The sequence below is a fragment of the Pollachius pollachius genome (assembly GCF_949987615.1).
Source record: "Pollachius pollachius genome assembly, chromosome: 3".
In the NCBI taxonomy this organism is placed as follows: domain Eukaryota; kingdom Metazoa; phylum Chordata; class Actinopteri; order Gadiformes; family Gadidae; genus Pollachius; species Pollachius pollachius.
Window position 1 is genome coordinate 47,607,838 of NC_136936.1, and position 24,804 is coordinate 47,632,641.

Genomic DNA, 24,804 nt, shown 5'->3' on the forward strand with positions numbered 1-24,804 from the left:
CCTTTTTCGCAGAACTCTTTCAGTTTGGGATTTTTAAGACAGAAAGAATTGTAATCAACCCAGCAAAACAAATGTTCAAATAATGCACTACAGGGAACCGCACAAAAGACCCTAAACCCCAGCAACCGGAACTTTCTATAGCTGCTTATTCAGCAATTAGCAGCACCTTATTAGGCATGCGGCCGCCGAAAACGATAATGGGGAGAGAAAAGCAAAGCCGGAGAAAGAGAACGGGTGAGAATAGGAGTATGTGGTGCTCGCGTCACAGGTTATGACTACACATTATGCTCCATATTGATTGAAATACTGAACAAATGACTCTGGCTCAGGTCTTTCTGTGGCACCGTTACCTTGGCAACAAAGAGAAGGGTCTCACGGGAGTCTTGGCCCTGCGTGGAGAGTGATTCGCCTCGCTGTGAGAGAACGCTGTTGGGCTGAAGGACAGCCGAGAGAGAGAATGTACCACAGTATGGGACTGAGGAAAGTAGATGACAATCTATCATAGTATGGGACTGAAGGACAAGAGAGGGAAAGAGACTGACTGAAGGGAAGGAGATGATAATGTACCACAGTATGGGACTGAAGGAAGGAGACGATAATGTACCACAGTATGGGACTGAAGGACAAGAGAGAGAGACTGACTGAAGGGAAGGAGATGATAATGTATCACAGTATGGGACTGAAGGAAGGAGATGATAATGTATCACAGTATGGGACTGAAGGAAGGAGATGATAATGTATCACAGTATGGGACTGAGGGGAAGGATATAGAAGGACAGGAGAGAGAGGTACTGACCGAAGGACAGGAGAGAGAGGGACTGGGCCACAGTAGCACACTGGAGAATGGAATAAACAAATATTAAATGTTTATCTCATCTCTCTAGACACTATACAGCCTTTTGGCAGAGGCTTAAATTAATTAATTTGAGATAATTAAGGAGTGAGGCATCTTGCTCAAGGATACTTTCAGGTCGATTGTGGACAATTGGGGTTTAAAGCCAGAGCATTCGGCTGGGAGTCTCAAGCCCTGAGCACTAGACTGTCCTGACCCCAGTACAGCCCGCCCACAACTTCAAATGTGGCCAGTTCAACCACTATAGCAGAAACATGCATCCAACCAGATATACAGAGACATACAGACCAAGACACACAGAACAAGACTCACAGAACAACAAGACACACACAACAACTAAACAGACAGAACAACACACACAGAGCAAGACATACACAAAAAAACATACACAACAACAAGACATTCACAACAACAGGACATACACAACATCCATACAAGTAGAAATACAGGACAACAAGGCACACAGAACAATACATACACAAGCACCAGTCATACGAAACAAAACATCGCTTTGAGAGTTCTACTTGAGGAGGTTGTTTGATTGAATCTCTCTGTGCTCGCCCACAACTCAGACCACTCAGGCAGGAGGAATGAACACAAACGTCCATGAATCACCGCGCCAGGTGTCTCAGCCTGCAATGCATCTCATCGATACCGAGAACACAGCGCTGATGTGTGAGGTGGTGGGTTGGGGGGAGGGGGAGGGGCTGGTGGAAACAGCTGCGATGCCGGCTTATGGATGTGGATTTGAGAGGTGGGACGTGCACGGTGGAGGGAAATGACCGTGAACGATAATAAAAAACAGTACTTTATCCCCACAAGATGGTGAGGCTGACAGAGGCCTGCCACCCCATCCTGTAACTGACGAGCGAGGATCTACCGGGTCAATGGGACGAATACGGGTCGGCTCAGTTTTAAACAAGACTTCTGACTGCTGAGGATAGTGTAGCTAGACGAGACTCAGAGCAGGGGGTTCAGGGCCATGTGAATGGAACCATACCCGCGAAACAACTGTCATCTAATTAGACTCCTCATGTTTACGGCTGTCCGGGTTTCTTTATCTTTATCTTTCTGTATCTTTACGGTCTTCCTCCAGCGAGAGGGTCCTACCTTGGCGGCCAGGCGTTTGACGGCCTCCTCCTTGTGTCTCTGGACCTCAGGGGTCCCGGGGCAGCTGGTGGCGCCGGCGGGGTTCCTCAGGGTGTTGGTCGCGCTGGGCGGAGGGGTGGGCTGCGGCGGCTGGCTGAGGGGGAGCTCGGTGCCGGGGCCGGCGTCTCCTCCACCTCCTCCTCCTCCTCCTCCTCCTCCTCCTCCTCCTCCTCCTCCGCCTAAGAGACAGACAGAGAGACGGAGACGTAGATAAGCAGCGCGTGGCTGGTGAGCTCCTCTCCTCAGGGCGTTCATCCCGGGGGGAACCCGGCACTGACGAGAGGAGGAACTGTGAGAGGGAGCTCATGGAGGGGGGAGAGTGAGGAGCAGATGACTAGCATCAGGTGACCCAGATAGGGGCGCACCCTTTAATCACCGCGCTGCTCTTAATGCACTGTCCCCCGCTCAGATGGATGAGGTGTTATTTCTTACAGTCCCTCAGCATTATGTTAAATATTAACAGGCGCGTTTGTAGTGAAGTGATACCATAGATGGGTAATAATAACGAGGCAGAACATTTTTATGATTCATACTTATATTTGATGAGGGGGAGAGAGACAGAGAGAGATAGAGAGAGAGATATAGAGAGAGAGGGCGAGAGAGAGAGCGAGAGAGAGAGAGGGAGAAAGAGAGAGACAGAAAGAGATAGAGAGAGAGGGAGAGAGATAGGGAGAGAGAGAGAGAGAGAGACAAAGGGAGGGAGAGAGAAAGACAGAAAGAGAGAAAGAGAAAAAAAAAGAGAGAGAGAGAGAGAGAGAGAGCAAGACAGAACGAGAGAGAGAGATAGAGAGAGAAAGACAGAAAGAGAGAGATAAAGAGAAAGAGAGACATAAAGAGAAAGAGAGCGAGAGAGGGAGAGAGCGTACTCTTGGGTGAGGCCGAGGGGCTGTTGGAGGCGATCTGTCTCATGCGTCCCCCGTGGCAGCTCAGCGCCACCAGGCGCGAGACGATGGCCGTCTTGCCGTAGCCCACGCTGCCGACCACCACGGCACCGCGGCCCTCCGAGCCGCCCCCGGCCTTCAGGAGGTCCTCCAGCTGCTGGAACAGCCAATCGCGGCCCACGAACACAGAGTCCATGGTGATGCTGGGCACCTCGAACAGCAGCGGCTTCAGCATGATGTCGGCGGGCTTATAGGGCGCCAGGCGGACTGCGAAAACATCAGAGGGCATCGATGACACACTGCCGGCGATTGATGCGTCTCAACATGACAGAATGCTGAAGACATCGTTGACATGTATACGGATTGGAATAAGTTCCCGGCTCTCTTACGAAGGCTCGTCATTAGTCTTCTTCCCCGCATCGTTCAGAGCTCCGCGTTTCACCTGTTTTCTGACGGATGAGCCCGCCGACGAGATGATGCAATAAGTACACAACACTCGACAGCCCTCGGGCTAGGAACTTTGAAGCTGTGTCTAGACAAACCCAAGCTTGCCTCCTTTTTTCTTTCCTTTTTGTACGTATTCTCTTTCTTGTCACAATGCCAGGGCTGCTCGGCTGATCGTTTGCTTGATTACATTTCGAAGGGGGCAGAGACGAGCAGAAACGAAAAGGGGTTATAAGGTTGTCTCGGCTGATTAAACTGGTAATCCCGAAAACATTTTGTTTTTAAACGGGACTTTACTTCAATGGGAAATAGTATCATCTGTGGAACATATTGCCGTGTCTGATTGTTGGGAGGTTATTTCATTCATTGAGCGGATTCACCCAGACGTGCTATTCATACTGAATGTTCCCGTTTAGATGATAGGATTGTTTATTTGCTATTCTTCCACACAGTGATGGGAATACATCATTCCTGGGGTGGATTCTTTTCTGCTTTTTCCCGGCAATGGTGGACATGTCAGTACTAATATAAACTATCTTATAAACGGGCCAATTAATAACACACAAACAAATTAAATGCAAGACTTTTCCGTTTAAAAGCATCAAATAAGATCACCTTCCAGACTGACAAATTCCTGGGTCAGTCCAAACACTGGGCCGTGTATTGTTCTAGTAGTCTGATACATGCTATGGACCAGAATTATAGAAAATCTCCAAAGTGTGGAATCAGACAAAGTGAAATACAGGGTTTGGATGGAGAACTCTCCCCTTCATTAAACCCACTCGCTCATGTCCTATTAAACCGTAACTGATTCGGCTCTTTCCACTTATTAATTTACATATTTCCATGGGATGCGAGATGCAGACTTTTGTACTGCAACAAAAACGTCTGCTTACTATTAAAATAGAGGGAAAAAATACTGCTAGGGATAACTTGAGCTAAGTCTTGTTGACATCCCCGGGGGAAGACTTAGACCATGCTAACACCATGCTAACACCATGCTAACACCATGCTAACACCATGCTGACGACCTAGCGCTCCTCGACGAGCCGGGAGGAACGAATAGGGTTAAAGAGTTTGAGTTCCTAATGCGTTTACATTTAATTATTCATGTTCCCATTCAGCGGCGACTCTGTGGGATTCCCTTCAGTGGGCCCGGAGGCTTGTAGAAAACGACTTAAGAGAGCATTAGGCACGATTGTATTTTTCAAATGTAATTTTACACAGATTATTACTAAATAACTCAATTCAAAGTAATTGCAGCGTTAGTTTTTTCTTTATTGGAAACGTTATAACGGCTCCGAATTCGGATTGGCTCTAGTCTGGTTGGGGGGCGAGAACGGCTCTCCAGCTGTATGTGAGCAGATAAACCAGAGGATGGTCCAGCTCATCAACCCTGTGGTCGCCATGCTGCCGCCTCCTCTACCTGTCTCCCAGCGGCTCTCCGCTAAACACAATTTCCCGGAGCTGAGATTGTAAAAGGCGGGACGGACACAACAAAATCACAACCGGAAAAAAAATCGACAACGATTTGAGACGCCGCGCTTCGGCCGGGAACCGATCACCCACGATTGGAGTGCAACACAGCCGCACACGCGCGTTTCACAGCTAGCTCCCCGCGGCTCCGGCGTTGCTCGTCATCACAGAACGGCGTTATGTAAATGAGGGGCTACCTTTGGCGTCCTGGGGGGGGCGCCCCCCCGTGTTGTGCCAGGGCAGGCGGATGGAGGTCCGCAAGGGGGCGTTGCGCTGCTCGTCCAGGAAATTCAGGTCCTCCAGTTTGGTGGAGCTGGTGGCTGGAGAGAGAGAGAGAGAGAGAGCAGGAGGATGAGTGGAGGGATGGTATCGTGGTGTTTTGGGTTTCATCCTCAATGTCCACAGCCTAACCTGACGGTCCCCTTGTGCCAAACGCCTGACCCCTGCCTGCTCCTTAATGACACGTGTCTTGACAACACACGATTTCGCATATAAAACTCAATCGTAGATATTAAGGACGAAAAGTGAGGAGCGGATTCGGAGTCATTGGTTGAGCAGAAGATACATAGCGATATTATGTAGTATAGATGGCAGCACCACCCAAACCAGGAGAATGACCATCCCAACCCCTCCATGCAAACCGACGACATCGTAGGACCAGAGGTGATGCGGTTCTTGCGAGCATTGGCACTTTGTCCGGGCCTAGAACAGACACGGATACAAATAAAATGACTGTTTCCTCTTCAGAGGATCTAACCAGACAATCAGCTGGCCAGACAAGAACATTGGTTTCTTATAATACCTAGAAATCCTAAGACGTCAATAAAAACATTGATTTAAGAAACCACCTGTGAAGACAAAGCAGAACCTAAGTTATGAGTATTATCAGTTTGTTCTCTCGGTTTGGAGCCGAGAAATTATTAGTTAGAATCAATTAGTTCTTGGAACTGAGCCGCCGACTGCTTAGTATTGAAGTGGTGTTATATTAACGGCAAACAGAAAAACACTGTAAACAGACCACGTAATAACCCTCTAAAAAGGCACAAGTGGGAACAAGGCTAGAATTCATCAGTAAGACACTTAACAGCATTCAAGATGTATACAGAGAGAGGCACATAGAGATGGATGGAAAAAGGTTTATGGAGGTAGAGAAAGAGGGGTCAGAGAGGTATAGCGAGGTATATTTAGAGGTATACAGAGAGGCATATATAGATGGATAGAAAAAGGCATATAGAGGTATATAGAGGGGTAAAGAGAGATATATAGAGGTATAGAGGTATATAGAGCTATAGAGAGATATATAGAAAAAAAGGTATTTAGAGGTATAAAAAGAGATACAGAGGTATATAGAGGTGTATTTAGAGATATAGAGAGGAATGTAAAAGCATATAGCCGTATAAAAAGTTTATAGAGAGGTGTCTAGAGGTACATAGAGAGACAACAATACCATCACCATGGAGACCGGCTCTCCCTGATGAAGAGGAGAATCAACACGCCTTTACACTTTGAGCTCAGCCGAACCGTCGAGGGTGCTTCTTCCTTTCTCTTCCCCCATCCCTCTCCTCCTCTTCCTCATCCCCACCATCAACACAAAAATAAACTCCCCTACTTAGAAAGACACACGCACACTCGCACTCACACACTCAGCCCAGGTGCAGAGCACTCCAGAACAAGCCACCATCACCCTCGTATCCTCTTAGCACCAGGGGCTGAGGCCGGCAGCTCAGGCCCAGGACCGGAGCCCCGTGGCAGAGCAGCTGTTGTCCAGACCCCCCCCTGCCTGATCTCCCAGGATGGAGGACAGGGGACGCAGGCAGGAGGACAGACAGGCAGGCAGACAGGCAGAGAGGTAAGGCAGGCCGAGAGGCAGAGTGGTAGGCAGGCAGGCAGGGAGGTAGGCAGGCAGTAAGGCAGGCAGACAGCTAAGCAGGCAGGCAGACGGTCAGCCCAGCAGGGGTTAGGGTGCTGGAGAAAGCCCAGTGTGGCCCTGGATCTGGATCTGTGCTGAATCCCCCCGTGCTGAACAGGCTCAGTGGGGGGGGGGGGGGGGGGGCACTGAGGCACACTGGCAGCATCACCTGGGGTCTGACGGCAGGGGGGGGGGTCACTGGCCTGCTGCTGACACATCCAACACATCTACATGAAGGCACTCACACACACATACGCACACATAGACAGACAGACACACACACACACACGCGGAGACAGACACACACACACACACACGGAGACAGACAGACACACACACACACACACAGCTACTAACAGATAGCTTACCCACACCCACACCAACCCACAGCCACGCACGCACGCACACACGCACGCACGCACGCACGCACGCACGCACGCACGCACGCACGCACGCACGCACGCACGCACGCACAAACACACACACAGCCACACACACACACAGCCACATACAGATAGCTCACACACCCACACCCACCACACTCACACAGCCGAACACAGATAGATACACACACACATAACCACAAAAACACACAAAGACCCACACACACATACATTTTGGAAAGCTTGTTGCATATTGAAGGGAGGCTGAGGGAAAAGGAAAATGGAAAAGGGAGAGATTGTGGTGTCTTTGGAGCGGCTGTTAGCTGGGCGGCCAGAAAGCAGAAATCAATGATACTCCCTCTGAGATGAGAGAGAGATGGAGAGAGACAGACCGAGAGAGAGAATGAGAGGGAGTAAGAGTGAGATGGAGATGAAGGGAGAAGGAGACAGATGGATGAAAAGAGGGAGAGAGAGAGGGACAGGGAGAGATAAAAGAGAGAGGGTGAGAGAGAAGATGAGAGAGAGCGAGAGAGTAAAATAGAGAGGGATTAAGAGAGAGAGACAGATGGATAAAGGGAGGGACAGACAGACTGACAGACAGAGTGTCTCCATGCTATGTGTTGGGCTTCATGTTGTTCCTCATTATGAACAGAGGGGGCGTGAGAGAGTGTTTCAGACTGAGAGGAAATTAGGACTTAAAACATGAATCACATGCAGTTATTCAGTTTTGCTCATAGTGCTCGATTCAGACATTCAAGGAGAGAGACAAAAAGATTCCTCCATGAATAACTCTATGCAACAAGGAATCACTCAGACTCAACTTCAGATTCGGAAAACTTTCTGAAACAGATGGGTTACTGTGCATAACCTAAAAGGTCACCGCTGCACGTCAGACAGCCAAGAGGGACCCTATGAGATCAATGCTACGGATACAGATCACTCACTGGAGCCTTAGATAGGCAGCCTTTCTCTCTTCACAACGCCTTCCCCCTGCAGCAGCAACTTCCCCCTTCCAAAACACAACATGCAAACACTTTGAGGGATCTTTCTCGCTTCTTTCACAAACCACGTTTATTCCAAAGCTTCCCCACAGGGTGCTTCCATGTCATCTCCCCCTCTCTCTCCCCCTCCTCTCCCATCTACCTCTATACTCTCTACCTCTCTCCCCTCTCCCCCACTATTCTCCCCATCCTATCCCCCTCCTCCTTACCTCTCTCCCCTCCCCATTCTCCGCCATCCTCTCTACCTGAATCCCCTCCCCCCCTCTATTCTCCACCATCCTATCTACCTCTCTCCCCTCCCCCTCCCCTACCTCTCTCTACCTTTCTCCACCTCCCTCTCTCTCTCCTCACCAGTCAATCCCCTCCCAGCTCGCCGTCTCCCAGATACTGCTTTAATATGATACCTCGCAGCTTGCGTGACTTTGAAGCTGCACACGTGGCACATTGTGTTCTGATGAAAATATTTCTCTCTTCCTCTTTGGCAGGTCTGCCCTTTGAATTCCTCTGTTCTGCGTCTCCCGTGATGGAGTGGCGGGGGGGTCTTATGCCTCCGCTCCAAGGGCCTGACCACGCCTCTCTGCCTGCCTGCTTTACCGCAGCCGGGGCTTTGGTAAAGCAGGCAGGGAGAGAGGCGTGCAAAACACACACAAACAGGCGTGCAAACAAACACACGCAAACACACACACAGGCGCGCAAACAGTCACACGCACACAAACACACACAGGCGCAAACACACTCATACACACATACGCACACACACACACAGTCGCAAACACCCACACACACTCATACACACGCACACAAACACACACAGGCGCAAAAACACTTATACACGCACACAAACATAAGTGCAAACACACACACACACACACACACACACAAGCGCAAACACATGCACAACCTCATACGCACGCGCACACAAACACACACAGGCGCAAACACACACACACACTCGTACACATATCATATGTGTATGAGTGTGTGTGTGTGGATGTGTTACACACAGGCGCAAGCACACTCACACACACACACACACACACACACACAGGCGCAAACACACACACACACACACACACTCATACACACACAAACACACACGCACCCACACGCACACACAGGATTTAGCTTGCTGACATCATCTCCGTGTCATACTCCACTTTCCATCGCCGCAACTCCAGTAAACCTCATCGTAAACTTCAACCCATCGTTGATACTGTTCCATTGCAGTCATTGGATACAGCTGTTACACACTGGTCAGACCGCTCAAAATGCTGACATTAGATACAGCCGTTATAGAACGGCCACATTCGCTCTGAGGACCAGAGCCATACCAGCTCAAGGTACACCAGCCTACAGCTGGGTTGGTCTGCAGCCAGGTCAGACTCGGTGAGGCTGCTCTGAAGACCATAGCCATACAAGCTCACGGTACACCACATCCGCCTACATCTGGGTGGGTCTGCAGCCAGGTCAGACGGTGAAGCTGCTCTGCAGTACAAACTGCTCTAGCAGTCCAGAAGAGGTTCTGATCCATGTCTCCCTAAAATAAGTTTAGAGCTCCTCAGTGTGAAGGGATCTCTGATGTGAGGCTGCATTGCAGATAGAGAGTTGATCACAGCAAACGAATGCTGTGCAAAAAAACTAAACGCTCCTGCCACCACCTGCTCCTGTTCCCGACGTAACGACTCCCTCCCAGACCGACTCAGTCTGTCACCGTCGCCTGGCTGGCAAACACAACCTCAGAATCTGGTTGGCCTGCATGCACAATGGGCAGGTTGCCACGGTAACGCAAGGTAAGGAGAGGTGCTCAGCTCGGAGCTCGGTTATTTGTACACATTCACAGAGTTTTGAATTGAAAATTAATATGCCAAAAAAGATTTAGAACGGAGAGAGCAAACAAAGATAATTACTGTTTAAAAAGCGAACACCTGGAGGCTTGCTTAGAGAAAATCAAATGTTAAGAGCATTCTCTAATTCTCAAATGATGTGGGGGCTATTTGCTGGGACTGAACGTGACTGAACGTGGATGTACTTCCACTTATATGTTTCATCTTAAAAGCCATTCAAAACAACCAAAGCAAAGTAGTCTTTGTTGCACATTAGAAAATGTTATTGCGTAGAGAGAAGCTCCAAATGTCACATCTGCAAGCACAGCCTGTCTGGACGGTATAATGTAAGCCCTAGCAAGTCTGCAAAACCCTAATTACACCACACGGGAGATTTGTGTCACAAAAGTTTGTACGTTTTCCACAGTGGAAACAAATCAAACGCAACGTTAATCACTGAAATGCATATCTCGTCATATTTCCTCCTACCTTCTCCCATCCCCTCCTACCTTCTCCTATACCCTCCTATCTCCTCCTACCTCCTCCAGCTCCTCCTACCTCCTCCCATCTCCTCCTACGCCCTCCTCCCTCCTCCCACAATCTTCTCCTACCAACTCATATCTCCATCTCCTTCTTCCTCCGGTTTGCTCCTCCATTCTTCTCCTACCTCCTCCCCCAATGTCCTCCTATGCCTCTCAGCAGGGACCAGCAGGGGTTCGTGAAGGGCTTTAGGTTACGTTCTAATCTTTGAGTTGGCGGCGGTGAGACCCTGCAGGACATGGCAGCAAACAGAACAGCTTCTAAACCATCCTCAACCAGCCAAGCCACGGCGCTGGAGGCTGGGAGAACTAGACTAGACACGCTGCTATGATAACATCAAGGCTAAATGAAGACAACACCATTAGCAACACCGTCTATCCTATACAGTAAAGTCACGTCATCTGGTTGACGAAGAGGAGCGCTGAGATATTTCTGCCGGGAGCAGATTCGTGGCTCCTGAATACAGGATATCTTACACTGTGGGGTGCGAGGTGCTGTCCGTCAATCTCAGCCAGATGGCAAGCGGCGACAGACAGCAGATAGCGGGCACACTCTGCCCCAGACGCAGAGCTCTTGGCTGCTTCTCGACAACTTCTGTTCCCTCAAATATAGAGGAGAGGATCGATCTCTCTGCAGGAATCTTTATCACACTCCTGCTGTGACCTTCAGGCACTGACAACTCTCAGAGAATGGCCGGTATCTACGCAACCTTTCCAGAGAGCCTCGTGGATGAATGGCGCCGAGCTGTCAATCACGGCCTCTTATTTTGTTCTCCGGGCTAGAGTCGAACGGTTTCGTCACACACACCCAAAGACAAGATGAGACTCAATAGATGACATATGCTCCCAGAGACAAAAACACAATCAGGCGGGTGCGCCTGCAAAAACTGGGTTTTTATGAAAGCCAGTAATTACAGCAGACAGTATTGTCTCACAGAGAAGGTTAACACACACATTATAAACCAGTCTTTTCGTAGTATCTCCCTCTCTCGCTTTCTCTCTCTCTCTCTCGCTCTCTCTCTCTCTTTCTCTCTCCCCTCTCTCTCATCCAGTATTTCAAATAGATGATGCAGTCTTTTCTTTGGCCTACAAATCGGTGAAACACTTGCCCATTGCTGAGTAGTAACTCCACCTATTTCCCTGAGAACCAGGTGGAGAGGTGACCTCACCTCTGAGTTTTACGACTCAGGTGTTGAGGAAACGCCTTACCTTGCAGCCAGCCCCTGAACGTTGGCAGAGAAACCAATGTTCGCCCATAAATAACCCTGACAAAGTGGTTATCAGGCAGAAAAGTCAGAAGACGATGGGGACGCATCAAAGCACTGGTTCTCACCATCAGGTATCACCAACCAGTAGAAAGCCTGACAGAACCAATACTTGCAATCATAATGGACCTAACTCAATCTGTCTGAGGAACCACTAGCAGTTCACGCTTGGATTTCAGGCACCAGAATTCCAGTGGCCGCACATAATGTGACCCTCTCTCCACAAACCTTTGTTATCTCGTACTCAAATGGCTTGAAGGGAAAAGCCAAAAGTAGTATCTGAAAACAGCAAGGGGGACAGCAAAGGAGGGGGGACGCACACGCAGCCTTTTGACGTTGTTTTTCAAAGAAAAAATGGAGCGGTCGTCAAAAGCCCTTGTTTGAAGAAGATGTTTTAACAGGAGTGATTTATGGCAGCCAGGCAGAAAACAGTCACAGCATCCTGTATATCATCTCCGACAGCACAGGGCCCAGATAAGAGCCAAGTCCTGATAGAAAATGTGTTCCTCTCCTGCTCATACGTTGGTATTCATTCCACAGCGAATCCCCACTTTAAATGCAGCGATAACATTTACATTTTGGCTATCGCTGCCTTCCCTGGACTTGTGTCAAACATAATGCCTCTTTCGTCCGGTCAAGGAACGGGAGACATGGTGTTTGCACTGAGAAAACCATCCCGACTGGGGCTAAATTAACAATGGTGTCCTTGTGCTGAAAAGGTGCGATGAGAAGCAGCTAACATTGTTCTGTTTAAGTTAGCCGTAGCAGTGGACTGTGAGGAAAGGCAAAGCACTCTGGGTGTGTTAAATGGGGGGTTAAGCTAGGAGAAGGAGGAGGAGGAGGAGGAGGAGGAGGAGGGGGAGGAGAAGGGGTAACTCTGCATCAGTCCTTGATGTAAGCAGACGCCTATTCTTAGAATATACAGAGAATAAAGGTCCTCATGTCGAGGTGTCCCGCCTCACAGCGGGACACCATCCAGTTTGAACATCAGTCCCGCCTCAGTTGGGGGACCATTGATCTTCAGATGTGGTCGGAATCTTATGTTGTTCAAAACACCCCAGCCAATCAGATTAAAGAACTAAGCCCTCTCCGCTCTTGCCAAATACGGCGAGGAGTCGAGCAAGAAGATATTCTCCTCAGAGGAGAGGCCCACGTGCAGATTTCTGCTTATCTTTATCATTATTCAGTCTGGTAAAAAATAAAAAAATGGATTGCTCTGCAGATTGCGACACATTTCCTTTGGGCCTCTGTAGTTATTTTTATTCGATAAACTGTGGCGCTCCATGTTCTTCACGAACCGACCCCTCGCCCGCGAGAGCTGATTGGTCCTTTGAGTTCCTCTGAGCTCGTTCTGAAGACGGACGCCGACATAAGTGTCAGCAGTGGGTAACTGTTAGTGTAAAAAGAACGTTGTGATCACTGAATGTTCTGGTGTGACCGTGCAATCTCTGCTGTGTTTTTTTGCACTCTGTGGTTAACAACACGCAATGGAATGTGACAGCAGTGGGATGAGAATGGAAATCTAAGAGAGGGACTCAGTGAACAAAGTAATGAAAGTTAGGAGTTCACCCGCGGTACTTCGTTTTGTCCTCACTCCCCCTGCACGCCACTCGCTGGTTTGGCGATCGATAGGCCAAATCTGCAATGGTCAGGTGCTGGCATCCCGCCAGCTTTGCGATGCAGCATTGAAGGCAGATGCTGTTGTCAACGTCAACACCACAACATTAGGCATTGGTAATAATAATGGGTTGCCAGATTTCCAATTCCTTTCAAGCCCCTCCTGTGACAGGTGGTGTGTCAACATCGGTGGAAGTAGCCAGCGCAGATGCCGGCTTAATGCAGAGCTGCTTGAGACACAGCAGCCAAGTCCTTCATAAGACGTGACTGTGTGTGTGTATGAGTGTGAGTGTGTGTGTGTACATGAGAGAGAGAGACCCACAGTAGTGTGAAAGACACATCTGAGCAACATATGGACATTCCACATACATGGTGCTGGAATGTCGGAGGCCCAGCGACACAGTTGTTGACGGATGTGAGACAGGTGCGCACCACCACCTACAAAGTAGACATGAAGTACTTATCATACAGCACTAAGTCCTTAGTGTACTGTACTATAAGTCCTCATTACACGGCACAATAAGTGCTTGTTAAACTGCACTATGACAACTTCACTCACTGTGAAGGGGAGTCATGCTAGTGAATCTTTATGATAACACCACACAGTGGCAAGCTGGATGTATGATGGAGTATCTTTGAAAAAATGCATCATCTTCTCCTTTAAGCATCTACACAGGTGCTGGGAGGGGTTTGTCGCATCGGATCAGATCCAGTGCCAGCAATAGTAGAGGAAAGATGAAGAGCTGGGAACATTTTGTAATGGATTCATTCTTCAAACGGTTGATTGATGGGACGAATGTGCGGTGTGGGCACAAATGGAGTCTCTGCCGGAGAACAGGCATGAAATCAAGGAGAATGAATAAGCACGATTTGACTTTTCCCCTCAGAATAAACAACTATTATGATTGGTCAAGGCCAACCCCTGCAGGCCATAGCCATTTAAAACGCCCCAGGAGTTCAACCCAGTGAGGGATTCTGATCCATCGGATTTTCAACACTGGGACTCAACAATACAATCAAACACACTCACACACACGCATACACACAAATCTCTCAGATATTACCTGTCTTCATGCATACACACACACACACACACACACACACACACACACACACACACACACACACACACACACACACATCTCTCAGACATTACCTATCTTCATACACATACACACACACACACGTACACACACACACACACACCACACACACATGCATCTCTCTGAGATTACCTGTCTTCCTATACCCAAACACACACACACACACACACACTCACTCTGAAACACACTTAGTCTGACTCTATTGACCGCCCTGGGCCAAGGCTCACGTTATTCAGCCTCATTTAGTTCTCGATATGAATCCATATATCTGCCAGGGGTTCCCAGAGGCCTCTTTCCTCTGTACTGCCCTCTCCGAGTCAGGAGATCCGAAACAGAGAAGAAAAAGACGAGGACGGTCCAATCTATGGAGCTGAGGAGGAGGAATATGGGCTATATCTGTAGTCCAAGAATATATAGGGAGAGAGAGATGGATAAAGAGAGACAGAGAGACAGAGAGATAGAGAGATGGATAGCTAGAGAGAGAGAGAGAGAGAGAGAGAGAGAGAGAGAGAGAGAGAGAAAGAATAAGAGAAAGAAAGAGAAAGAGAGAAAGAGAAAGAGAAAGAGAAAGAGAAAGAGAAAGAGAGAGAGAGAAAGAGAAAGAGAAAGACAGATACCTAGATAGATGGAAATAGATACCGGCCATACAAAACCGGCAACATATTGCTCTCTTCTGACAGTACTGGTCCTGAGGCGTGTTGGTTAGACACATGAACACATGAACACATGAGCACATGAACTCATGCCCGCGGCCCCTGGTGCCTGCGTGCTGCAGTGGCCAGCAGCAGATGGGCTGGAGGGCTGTTTTCATGCCCTCTCTGTCCTCCCTCAGCGCCGCGTCTGAGGTGTGGATCCTGCAGGACCCAGAGGGCAACGCTGCATAACTATGACATCATCCCACAACCTCTAGGAGCACACACACACACACACACACACACACACATGCACATGCACATGCGCACCAAGGCATATACACACTGCTGCTTATACACCAACACGTCCCCAAACCAATGTAGTTGATGGTTAATCACTAGGCCGCAAACGGGCAGTTAATGGTAAATCGCCAAGCAGTAACTAGGTAATTAATGGTTAATAAACCATTAGTAACCAGCTAGTTTATGGCAAATCACCCAGTCATAACCAGGTAGTTAATGGTTAATAAACCAATAGTAACCAGCTAGTTTATGGTAAACCACCCAGTCATAACCAGGTAGTTAATGGTTATAAACCATTAGCAACCAGCTAGTTTATGGTAAATCAGCCAGTCATAACCAGGTAGTTAATGGTAAATCACCTGGTAGTAACTTGTGTTAATTAGTGTAAATAACCAGGCTCCGGGTAGCCAGACACCCTGAAGGATTAAGGTGCAAACCAGCAGTAAACTATGCTGTGAAGACGCTGCTGTGCACACTGAGCTATAAGACGGCTATACGGCTCCGCTTGATAACCCGTCGGTGGGATGGGGGGGAGGGGGGTTACATTCGCGTAAGCCCGCTTTCTGAGAAGATACATAACGTGTGCCAATAATGGGAGAGGCTGGGCTCGCTCTCTGCATGCATTATCCTCTGAAGCTCTGTTATCGGGGGAGCTCTTACATCAATCACAACACACTCCTGATTCCCAGCTGTATCAGGAGAACGGCTCTACTACGGTTTGTCAGAAGTCGACGCCGCCGCCCCCGCATCATGTAACGCGGGCACACCTTCTCCCCCTGCTTAACATGGAGGGAGCGTTTAGGCTGGGAGGGAGGTGTAATAATATAGAGCTTCTGAGGCTAACGCGAAGAGACTTGGCATTAAATATTACCAGCCACCTCTGACTTCAGCGAGATAAAGCTCAAAATGAAATCAAGGTCCTCGTTCCTGGCACCCATCTCTCCAGCTCCCCCTCCCCTAACGCTCTTCTCTCTCAGCCTGTGCCTTGCTCTCTGACTCGCTACTCTTGCAAATCTTCCTTCTTCTCCCTTCAGTGTTTTCGCCGGCATGCCTAAAAAAACGGCCTTTGGATGATTGACGTCGTGTTTAAGCAGGGCTCTGCTACATTAAGAACACAGCTGTTTGAGACGGGGGTAGCTTTCCAAAAACAAATCTGAAAAGAAACCCGGTAGTGAGTGCGTGCCAGAAAATCCACCGGCAGTTGTATGAATGGAATTGTGTCTGACTTACCCTCAGGTAAGACATTGTCAATACATAAATATGTATAGCGTCTATCTAACCAGCCAGGCTCACTGCCACAGGAGGATAGACAACCTCAGCTCCCTGCTTTAGGCTCATATTCAGGGGTCTGAGTCTAAAAGGAGCTGCCTGGACCAGGGGGACTTAAGGAAATAGGGCCACGGTCAATCACTGAACCAGCCAGAGAGAGAGAGAGAGAGAGAGAGAGAGAGAGAGAGAGAGAGAGAGAGAGACAGACAGTCATGGGGAGAGAGAGAGAGAGAGAGAGAGAGAGAGAGAGAGAGAGAGAGAGAGAGAGAGAGAGAGAGAGAGGTCAGAAGGAGAAAGGGAATGTAGCGGTAAAGAAAGAAAGAGTTGGGGACCCTAAGACAGCTGAGGTGGGGGGCGGGGGGGGGAGCGTAGTGGTTCGAGAAGAGCAGGACTGTTTTAAGGCAGGAATGCAGAACGGATCGGTCACGCAGCGGCTCGTCCTTTAGTCTGACGTGACGCGTCGAAGGCACGCCACACAACAGCTGCGGAACACACAGCGCACACTCAAACCCCCCCCCATACTCCCCCCGGCCCCCCGTCCCCAAAAACAACCAGCCGGCCCCTTCCTCGCTCTCAATAACCTCTCCTTCCGTCTCCATCTGCCCCGGCCTCCCGCCGATCCTAATGGCCCCGCTGCGAGGCCGAGCGTGCCTGCTGAACACTTTATGGACGTGTCGGCCCGTGCCTTCCACCGCTCCGTCTCTCTCTCTCTTCAGCCTCCCTCCCTCTCCCTTCAGCCCCTCCCTCTCCCTCTTTTCCCCAGCCTCTTCGTCTTACTCTCCTCTTCCTCCTCTCCGTCTCCCTCTGCCTTCAGCCTCTCCTCTTCGTCCTCTCCGTCGCCCTCTCCCTTCAGCCTCCGTTTCCCTCTCCCTTGGCCCTTCCGTCTCCCCCTCTCTGTCTCCCTCTCCCTTTCATCCTCTCCCTCGCCCTTCAGCCTCTGTCTCCCTCTCCCTTCAGCCCCTCCCTCTCCCTCTCCTCCTCAGCCTCTTCGTCTTACTCTCCTCTTCAGCCTCCGTTTCCCTCTCCCTTGGCCCTTCCGTCTCCCCCTCTCTGTCTCCCTCTCCCTTTCATCCTCTCCCTCGCCCTTCAGCCTCTGTCTCCCTCTCCCTTCAGCCCCTCCCTCTCCCTCTCCTCCTCAGCCTCTTCGTCTTACTCTCCTCTTCAGCCTCCGTTTCCCTCTCCCTTGGCCCTTCCGTCTCCCCCTCTCTGTCTCCCTCTCCCTTCATCCTCTCCCTCTCCCTTCAGCCTCTCTCTCTCCCTTCAGCCTCCGTTTCCCTCTCCCTTGGCCCTTCCGTCTCCCCCTCTCTGTCTCCCTCTCCCTTTCATCCTCTCCCTCGCCCTTCAGCTTCTGTCTCCCTCTCCCTTCAACCCCTCCCTCTTCCTCTCCTCCTCAGCCTCTTCGTCTTACTCTCCTCTTCATCCTCCATCTCCCTCTCCCTTCAGCCTCTCTCTCTCCCTTCAGCCTCCGTTTCCCTCTCCCTTGACCCTTCCGTCTCCCCCTCTCTGTCTCCCTCTCCCTTCATCCTCTCCCTCTCCCTTCAGCCTCTGTCTCCCTCTCCCTTCAGCCTCTCCTCTCCCTCTCCCTTCAGCCTCTGTCTCCCTCTCCCTTCAGCCTCTCCTCTCCCTCCTCTCCCTCTCCCTTCAGCCTCTCCTCTCCTCTCCGTCTCCCTCTCCCTTCAGCCTCTCCTCTCCCTCCTCTCCCTCTCCCTTCAGCCTCTCCTCTCCCTCCTCTCCCTCTCCCTTCAGCCTCTCCTCTCCCTCCTCTCCGTCTCCCTCTCCCTTCAGCCCCTCCCCTCCCTCTCCTCCTCATCCTCTCCGTCTTACTCTCCCGTCCGCTCAGCCATGAAATGAGAGGAAGCGGTCGACGTGTACGCGTCGCGCGTACCGCGACCCACATTGTGACAGAGCGGCGACGCTGTTTCGGCGGCCGAGTCGCAGCCTCGCGGCCCGAAAAAAACAATCAACCATAAAACAGGAGCTCAGCGGCCCGCACGGTATCGCGGCGTTGTCCTTTCAACGGCCGAATCGAATGTCGTTAATCTGCCGGCGCGGAGGTCAGCGGAGCTCTCGGTAAACGAGGGACGATGACAGAGTGCTCCCTACCTGCCACCGAGTTGGGCCTCTGCATCATGAGCGACGAGCAGGTGTGGGCCGGATACGACAAGGGGCCCTCGGGGGTCTGGCCGGACGCCCCCGCCCCCCGGGCCGGCGCCACAGGGGGCCGCTGCTGCTGGTGGTTCTGGTGGTTCTGGTGAGGCTCGGTCGCGGGGGACGCGGTGGCGGCGCTGCCGAGGTCCTCCTCCGCCACGGGGGAGCAGGTCTCCACCCGCACGCCGGCGGCGGGGCCATGGCGCCCGCTGGCCCTCAGGCTGCCGTCCTTGCTCCACTCCAGGCTGGACCCGCTGCGGTCGTCATTCTCCGAGGAACTGGTGATGGTGGCTGGGACGGGGGGTGGGGAAGGGGAGGGCAGGGAGGGGAGGGGAAAGGAGAGATTAAGGGAAGGAGTCTTTAAAGGAACTGGAGGAGAGTATGAACGGGCGAGACGAACCATGGGGCTTTGATGTTCTTTACACACTGCGTCTCCGTTTCCGCGCCGATGTTATCAACACTCGTCATATTTATGGCTACAATTTGCTCGCACTAATGAAAACTAGTCCGGTGTGATGGTGGATTTATGGGACTCATTTCCCCAGTGGAGCCTCCCTTCTATCGGCTCGCTGGATCTCCTCAGCTGGAGGATTTCAGACACTCAAAAAGCGGTGACCACACCAGGATGTAACCTGCGATCCGCCCTCCAATCAGCACGCGGCTAGACTAGAGGTCCGACTGCCGTTCAATCTCTTTAGGACTTTAGGTGTTTTGCTGACATAATTAGCAAATCCTTTAATCCGTTCTTCGGGCCACTCTGGCCGCTGCCAACTCATCCTAATAGCAGGGGGGGGGGGGGGGGGGGGGGGGGGGCATCAGCCAGGCAGCTGGATGTGGGGGCATCAGTGCAGTCTGTGGTCTGGACACACACACACACACACACACACACACACACACACACACGCACACACACACGCACACACACACACAAACACGCAGAGCACTAATCTGGATTTCACGAAGCTCCGGCACATTGCATCACTTCACTATTAACATAACAAACCCTGAGTCTCTCTCTCTCTCTCTCTCTCTCTCTCTCCCCCCCCCCCCCCCAGACCTAGGGAGCGTCTGTGAGGACCAGGGTCTCTGAGGACCAGGATCTCAGAGGACTACCTTCATGTGATGGTATTCCAGGTGAGCTACCCAGGGTGGGGGCAGCTCCGTACACTGACTATTCATTGTTTAGAGCCTCTCCTGTTATAAACTCGGCATCATAAAATAATCCTATCCCTGTTTATGGTGTATTACAACAAGCCTGTTAAAGCTGCCCCTATAGTGCACATTCTGAACGGCGAAAGATGATGAACGTTCTTCGGTTGAAAAGAATTGGATCTTTTTTATGACCGCGCTTAAAACTGGGACGACAGCTGCCAGCATCAACAAACAAATAAAAAACCAAACAGACAGACAAAAAGCAATTTCTAATCTAGGGTGCCTATTACTGGGTCGTCCACTGCTTTGAATGAGGGTGTACTTCAACTATCGCCAGCACCCAGCTAGTGCTTTCAACACTGGTCAAAAACTGGAAATGTATCCCCAGAAGACTGGGGATGGATGTGCTTTCAACACTGGTCAAAAACCGGAAATTCTTCCCCAGAATACTGGACTGATTTGAGGATGGAATGGTGACGGATGACTGGTGGTCGCAGTGGAGGCTAGATTACTGGAGGCCCGGAGCAGAGGCTAAATATCAGGAAACCGGAGTGAAGGCCAGATGAATGGAGACCACACGGGGGTCCAGAAGAATCGGAGGCCAAAGAACCGAAGGAAGGTGCAGAGCCCAAGTAACTGGAGTTCGTATCAGAGGCCAAATAACAGGAGGCAGAGCAGCGGCAAGAGCAGAAGCCAAATAACTAGAGGCAGGAGCAGAGGCCAGATGACTGAGGTCGGATCAGAAGCCAAGTAACTGGACTCAGAGCGGCTGCAAGATCAGAGGCCAGATGACTGGAGGCTGAAGTCAAGACCTCTTCATATAAATATATATATATACACATTTATTAAATATAGAGATATCCCTAGACATGCACATGCAGACATGCATACATGCACGCACGCACGCAGCCTCACTGGAGCCTCGGGGAGTTCACAGCCAGCACCGCCTCACGCCGACATCTCACAAGCAGAATATTGGTTCAAAACAAGCCCAGCGGACGAGGCGGCTTCTTGATCTCGGGGATTAAAGCAGAGTCTCATAGAGGTAAGACATGTTCTGCCCACACCTGGACGTCTGCTGCGAGGCTCACACTGCACAACACGCCAGACTCCAGCGCTGGTTCACACACTATCACTGTTTCAATTCATTGTGGAGCAGCCAGATAGAACATTGCTTCGGGCTGACGGGGGTTGGAATATGAGTCATGGTTATTATAAATTATGTCAACAGCGTCGCACACACAACAATTAGAATGCTGAGTGCAGGGTTTGCATGCGGCGCAAAGGCGTTTAAATATTTCGAAGGATCGTCGCGTGAGCTCATTATTTGCAACACATGTGAAAAGCTTTTACCGTCCACTTTTCGAACTAGACTTATTATGGAGATGTGCTGTGCGTGGATACTCATTTGATGTTGCAAAATGGTTTAAAAGAGGAAAGATTGGGAAAATTGTGAAGATTAGCATTTTAGCTTTCATTCAGAACGCTAAGCCTTGCGCGGCCCCCCTGGGGGAGACCCCGGTATGTTTTAGAGCCAATTAGCAGAGATCAGCTCCAGGAACCGCTCAATGATGTCAGCATCACCTCTGGGCTGCAGTAACATCTCAATACAAAACCCAATGAAAGAACCATTGTAAACGCTGTACACATACAGTGTCTTACAACGCCACGCCCTTTGTTGTTGCACTTTTCTTTACTAAGGGCGAAATGATTAAGTGAATCAGCGGAGTAGAAGGGACCAGCACAGAGGAAAAAATACACAAAATAAACACAACAAGTGTGTTCTTTGCCTGTGTAGTAAACGAGCTAGCCCTGTGACATTTACATTTACATTTAGGGCATTTAGCAGACGCTTTTATCCAAAGCGACTTACAATAAGTGCATTTGTTACAATAAGTACATTTGTCATAAGAAGTGAACAATATATCTCTGTCGGTACAGTAAAGACGTTCATAGAACCAAGTGCAAGTATTACAATCGCTAGGCTAACCCATTCCCCGTGTAAAGCAAAGATAGCAGCTACTGTAGATGCTACACAATTAAGTACCTTGAATAAATGCAATGTACAAGTGCCAGGACGTACAACATTCAATGGTGGCTGTGCATTGGTTTCCATGCAGAGTCGAGGTGAACTCTGAACAGGTGAGTTTTGAGTCTTTTGCGGAAGCTGGTGAGCGACTCTGCGGTCCTGACATCGGTAGGGAGCTCGTTCCACCACTGAGGTCCCAAAACAGAGAAAAGTTGTGACTTTGCTGATCGACCTTTGCTTGCTCTTAGCGATGGCGGTACCAGACGTCCAGCGAGGGGTGACGCTATCGAATCGGCACGCAGACTTGGGTACTCGCTGATACCCCCTCGCATTCTGAGACCAAGAGGAAGGTTGCTGTTTGGGTGCCACGACCACAGGCCTCCACCCCCCCCCCCCCCCCGTCCCCATCAGCTCACCTATGATCCCGCTGTCCTTGCTCTCGAGGGTGGAGCTCGGGGTGGTGATGGTCCCACAGGGGCTGGACTGGCGGAGCGGGGGGCGGCCCGTGCTGCTGTTGAGGGTGGAGCAGGGGCTGTCGGTGCATGGGGAGGCCGTGCTGCTGGTCAGGGTGGAGCAGGGGCTGATGCCCTGGCTGGTCACCGAGCACTGTGGAGGAGGAGGAGGAGGAGCAGGGGGGGTTGAGAGGCGGAGGAGGAGCAGGGAGAAGGAGGAGGTGGAGGAGGAGGAGGAGGAGGAGGAAGAAGGAAGAAGGGCAATAGGTAAAGGAGAAAGAGGAAGGAGCAGGAACAGTGACAGGATGAGGAAGAGGAGCAGGAAGGAGGAGATGGGGGAAGACGAGCGAGAGGAAGAGAAGGACGAACAACATGGAGGTGGTGGCAGTGGAGGCCGGAGAACTCAGGGGAGTTCAGGGAGCTTTCTCTCACTCTCTTTTCTGTGCCTGATAAAAAAACAACCGACCCTGGATCATGTGAAAGCAATCATTGTGAAATAAAGCGGCCTTTGACGTGTGCAGCGTGACACACGGGCTGAGGGGCATGGGGTCTGGGGGAGGGGGCATGGCATGCGAATTGAACACTCATGTCTGGTGAGAGCCGAGACAGAAGCAGGTCTATGGAGACGAGCACAATGCATAGTCTCCATTCCTGCGTCGCGTCGCCCAGCCTGTTTGAACACAATGCGGCCGCCGCTGCTTCTCCCATTCGCACGGGTGACAACCGCGGAGCTCCAAACCACAGGCAAGTGTACAGCCCCCCCACCCCCCAACGCCGCTTTGAACATGCACTCACGCCTGCACGCACACCCACACGAACGCCCGCAAGTACACACACATACACACACGCACAGACATGGTCACAGATGCAGAACACTTAGACACACTGACTCACACACAGAGGCACACACACTGACACACACTTAAACACATACACATTTACACGCACACACACACACACACACACGTGCACACACACACACACAAACACACAAACACTTATACACACACACCCGCAAGTACACACACACACACACACACATACACTTACATACACACACACTTGCAAGTACACACACAATCACACCCGCAAGTACACACACCAACACACAAACACACTTACACTTACACACACATACAACACAAGCTTTGTCACTTGGGCTTGTGCGTGTGTGCTAATGCACGGCAGAATCGCTCCCTAAAGGGAAGCAACACGCGACCAGCAGCCATGCAGACAGGCCGCCTCTGAAGAGAGCAAGTTTGATATTCTCTCTGCTTCAACACGAACACCATTCCCCCATCGAGTGGCAGGCAGGTGTCCCCCCCCCCCACTCCCCAGGGGGACCCCGCCAACATCTCTGGTAGACTCCGTTTTGGAGAAGGAGATGGAAGCCTCTGGTCTGATACCGGGACCACCGAGAGTCAACACAGCCGATAGCCCGGCGTCTAAGAGAAAATCAGACTTCAGTTTAGTGGTTTACTAGTCTCGCTGATCAGACTTAAGTTTAGTGGTTTACTAGTCTTAACAAACTGACCTGGGTTTATCAGTTCACTAGTCTCACTGATTAGGCTTAGGTTTAGTGGTTTACAAGTCTAACAGGCCAGACTTTAGTTTAGTGGTTTTACTAGGCTCACCAATCAGACTTAAGTTAAGTGGTTTACTAGTCTCACCAATCAGCTTTAAGATTAGTGGTTTACTATTCTCACCAATCAGAATTTAGATTAATAGCTTTAGTGTAGCTAGCTAGCTAGCTACACAATGAGCGAACAAGCGTTCATTTTCTTTAGCCTCATATTTTTTTCGACCAATCGTGTTGCTGGAGGCAAGGATCCGTAAGCCCCTGGTTGTGCGAAAACAAAAACTCGGCCAGGTGTAGTAAACTGTATAAAAAAAGTGTCTGCAAAGGTGTCCCATCAACACCTTGCAGGCCGTCCACTGCAGAAAAGCACTTAAAATCCAAAATAATTCTTCGTTGTTATATCTCCGTAGCAAAACTCCACCCCTTGCCGTTGCTAGTTTCAGGGCCAAAGCTTGTTACGTCTCCCGACATCAGTCGTGCTTTGACAAAGCAGAACCGCTGGGTCCCAGTTTAATTGAGGACTAATGATTTGGGGCAGGGAGGGAAGGAGAGCACCAGGCAGAGACGGAGCTCTGATGTACAACAGAAGAACAGAAGACAGGGTCACTGGCAGATGGGTTCAACGCCTTGCTTCTCCTCTGCTCATGTGTTTGGCAAACAAAACACATGCAAACGCTCGCACACACACGCACACACACACACACATACACAAGCACAAATGCACACTCACACACACGTTCCACACGTACAAACACATCACACACGTACACAGACATCACACACACACACACGCAAAC

The 24,804-nt window shown here is 50.4% G+C and overlaps 1 protein-coding gene across 5 annotated transcripts in view; it reads right to left on the reverse strand.

The window, feature by feature from the left end:
* Window positions 1-24,804, reverse strand: part of tanc1b (tetratricopeptide repeat, ankyrin repeat and coiled-coil containing 1b) — a 117,843-nt gene that overhangs the window by 32,615 nt on the left and 60,424 nt on the right. For 4 of the 5 annotated variants that reach the window (XM_079732176.1, XM_079732175.1, XM_079732174.1 and 1 more), the window contains exons 6-10: window positions 22,393-22,582; window positions 18,751-19,086; window positions 5,001-5,123; window positions 2,869-3,150; window positions 1,964-2,166 (exon numbers count right to left, since the gene is read on the reverse strand). In XM_079732176.1, coding sequence (XP_079588302.1) covers window positions 1,964-2,166; window positions 2,869-3,150; window positions 5,001-5,123; window positions 18,751-19,086; window positions 22,393-22,582 — 1,134 coding nt within the window. The remainder of the gene's footprint in view (window positions 1-1,963; window positions 2,167-2,868; window positions 3,151-5,000; window positions 5,124-18,750; window positions 19,087-22,392; window positions 22,583-24,804) is intronic. The other variant, XM_079732177.1, reaches the window with a different exon arrangement.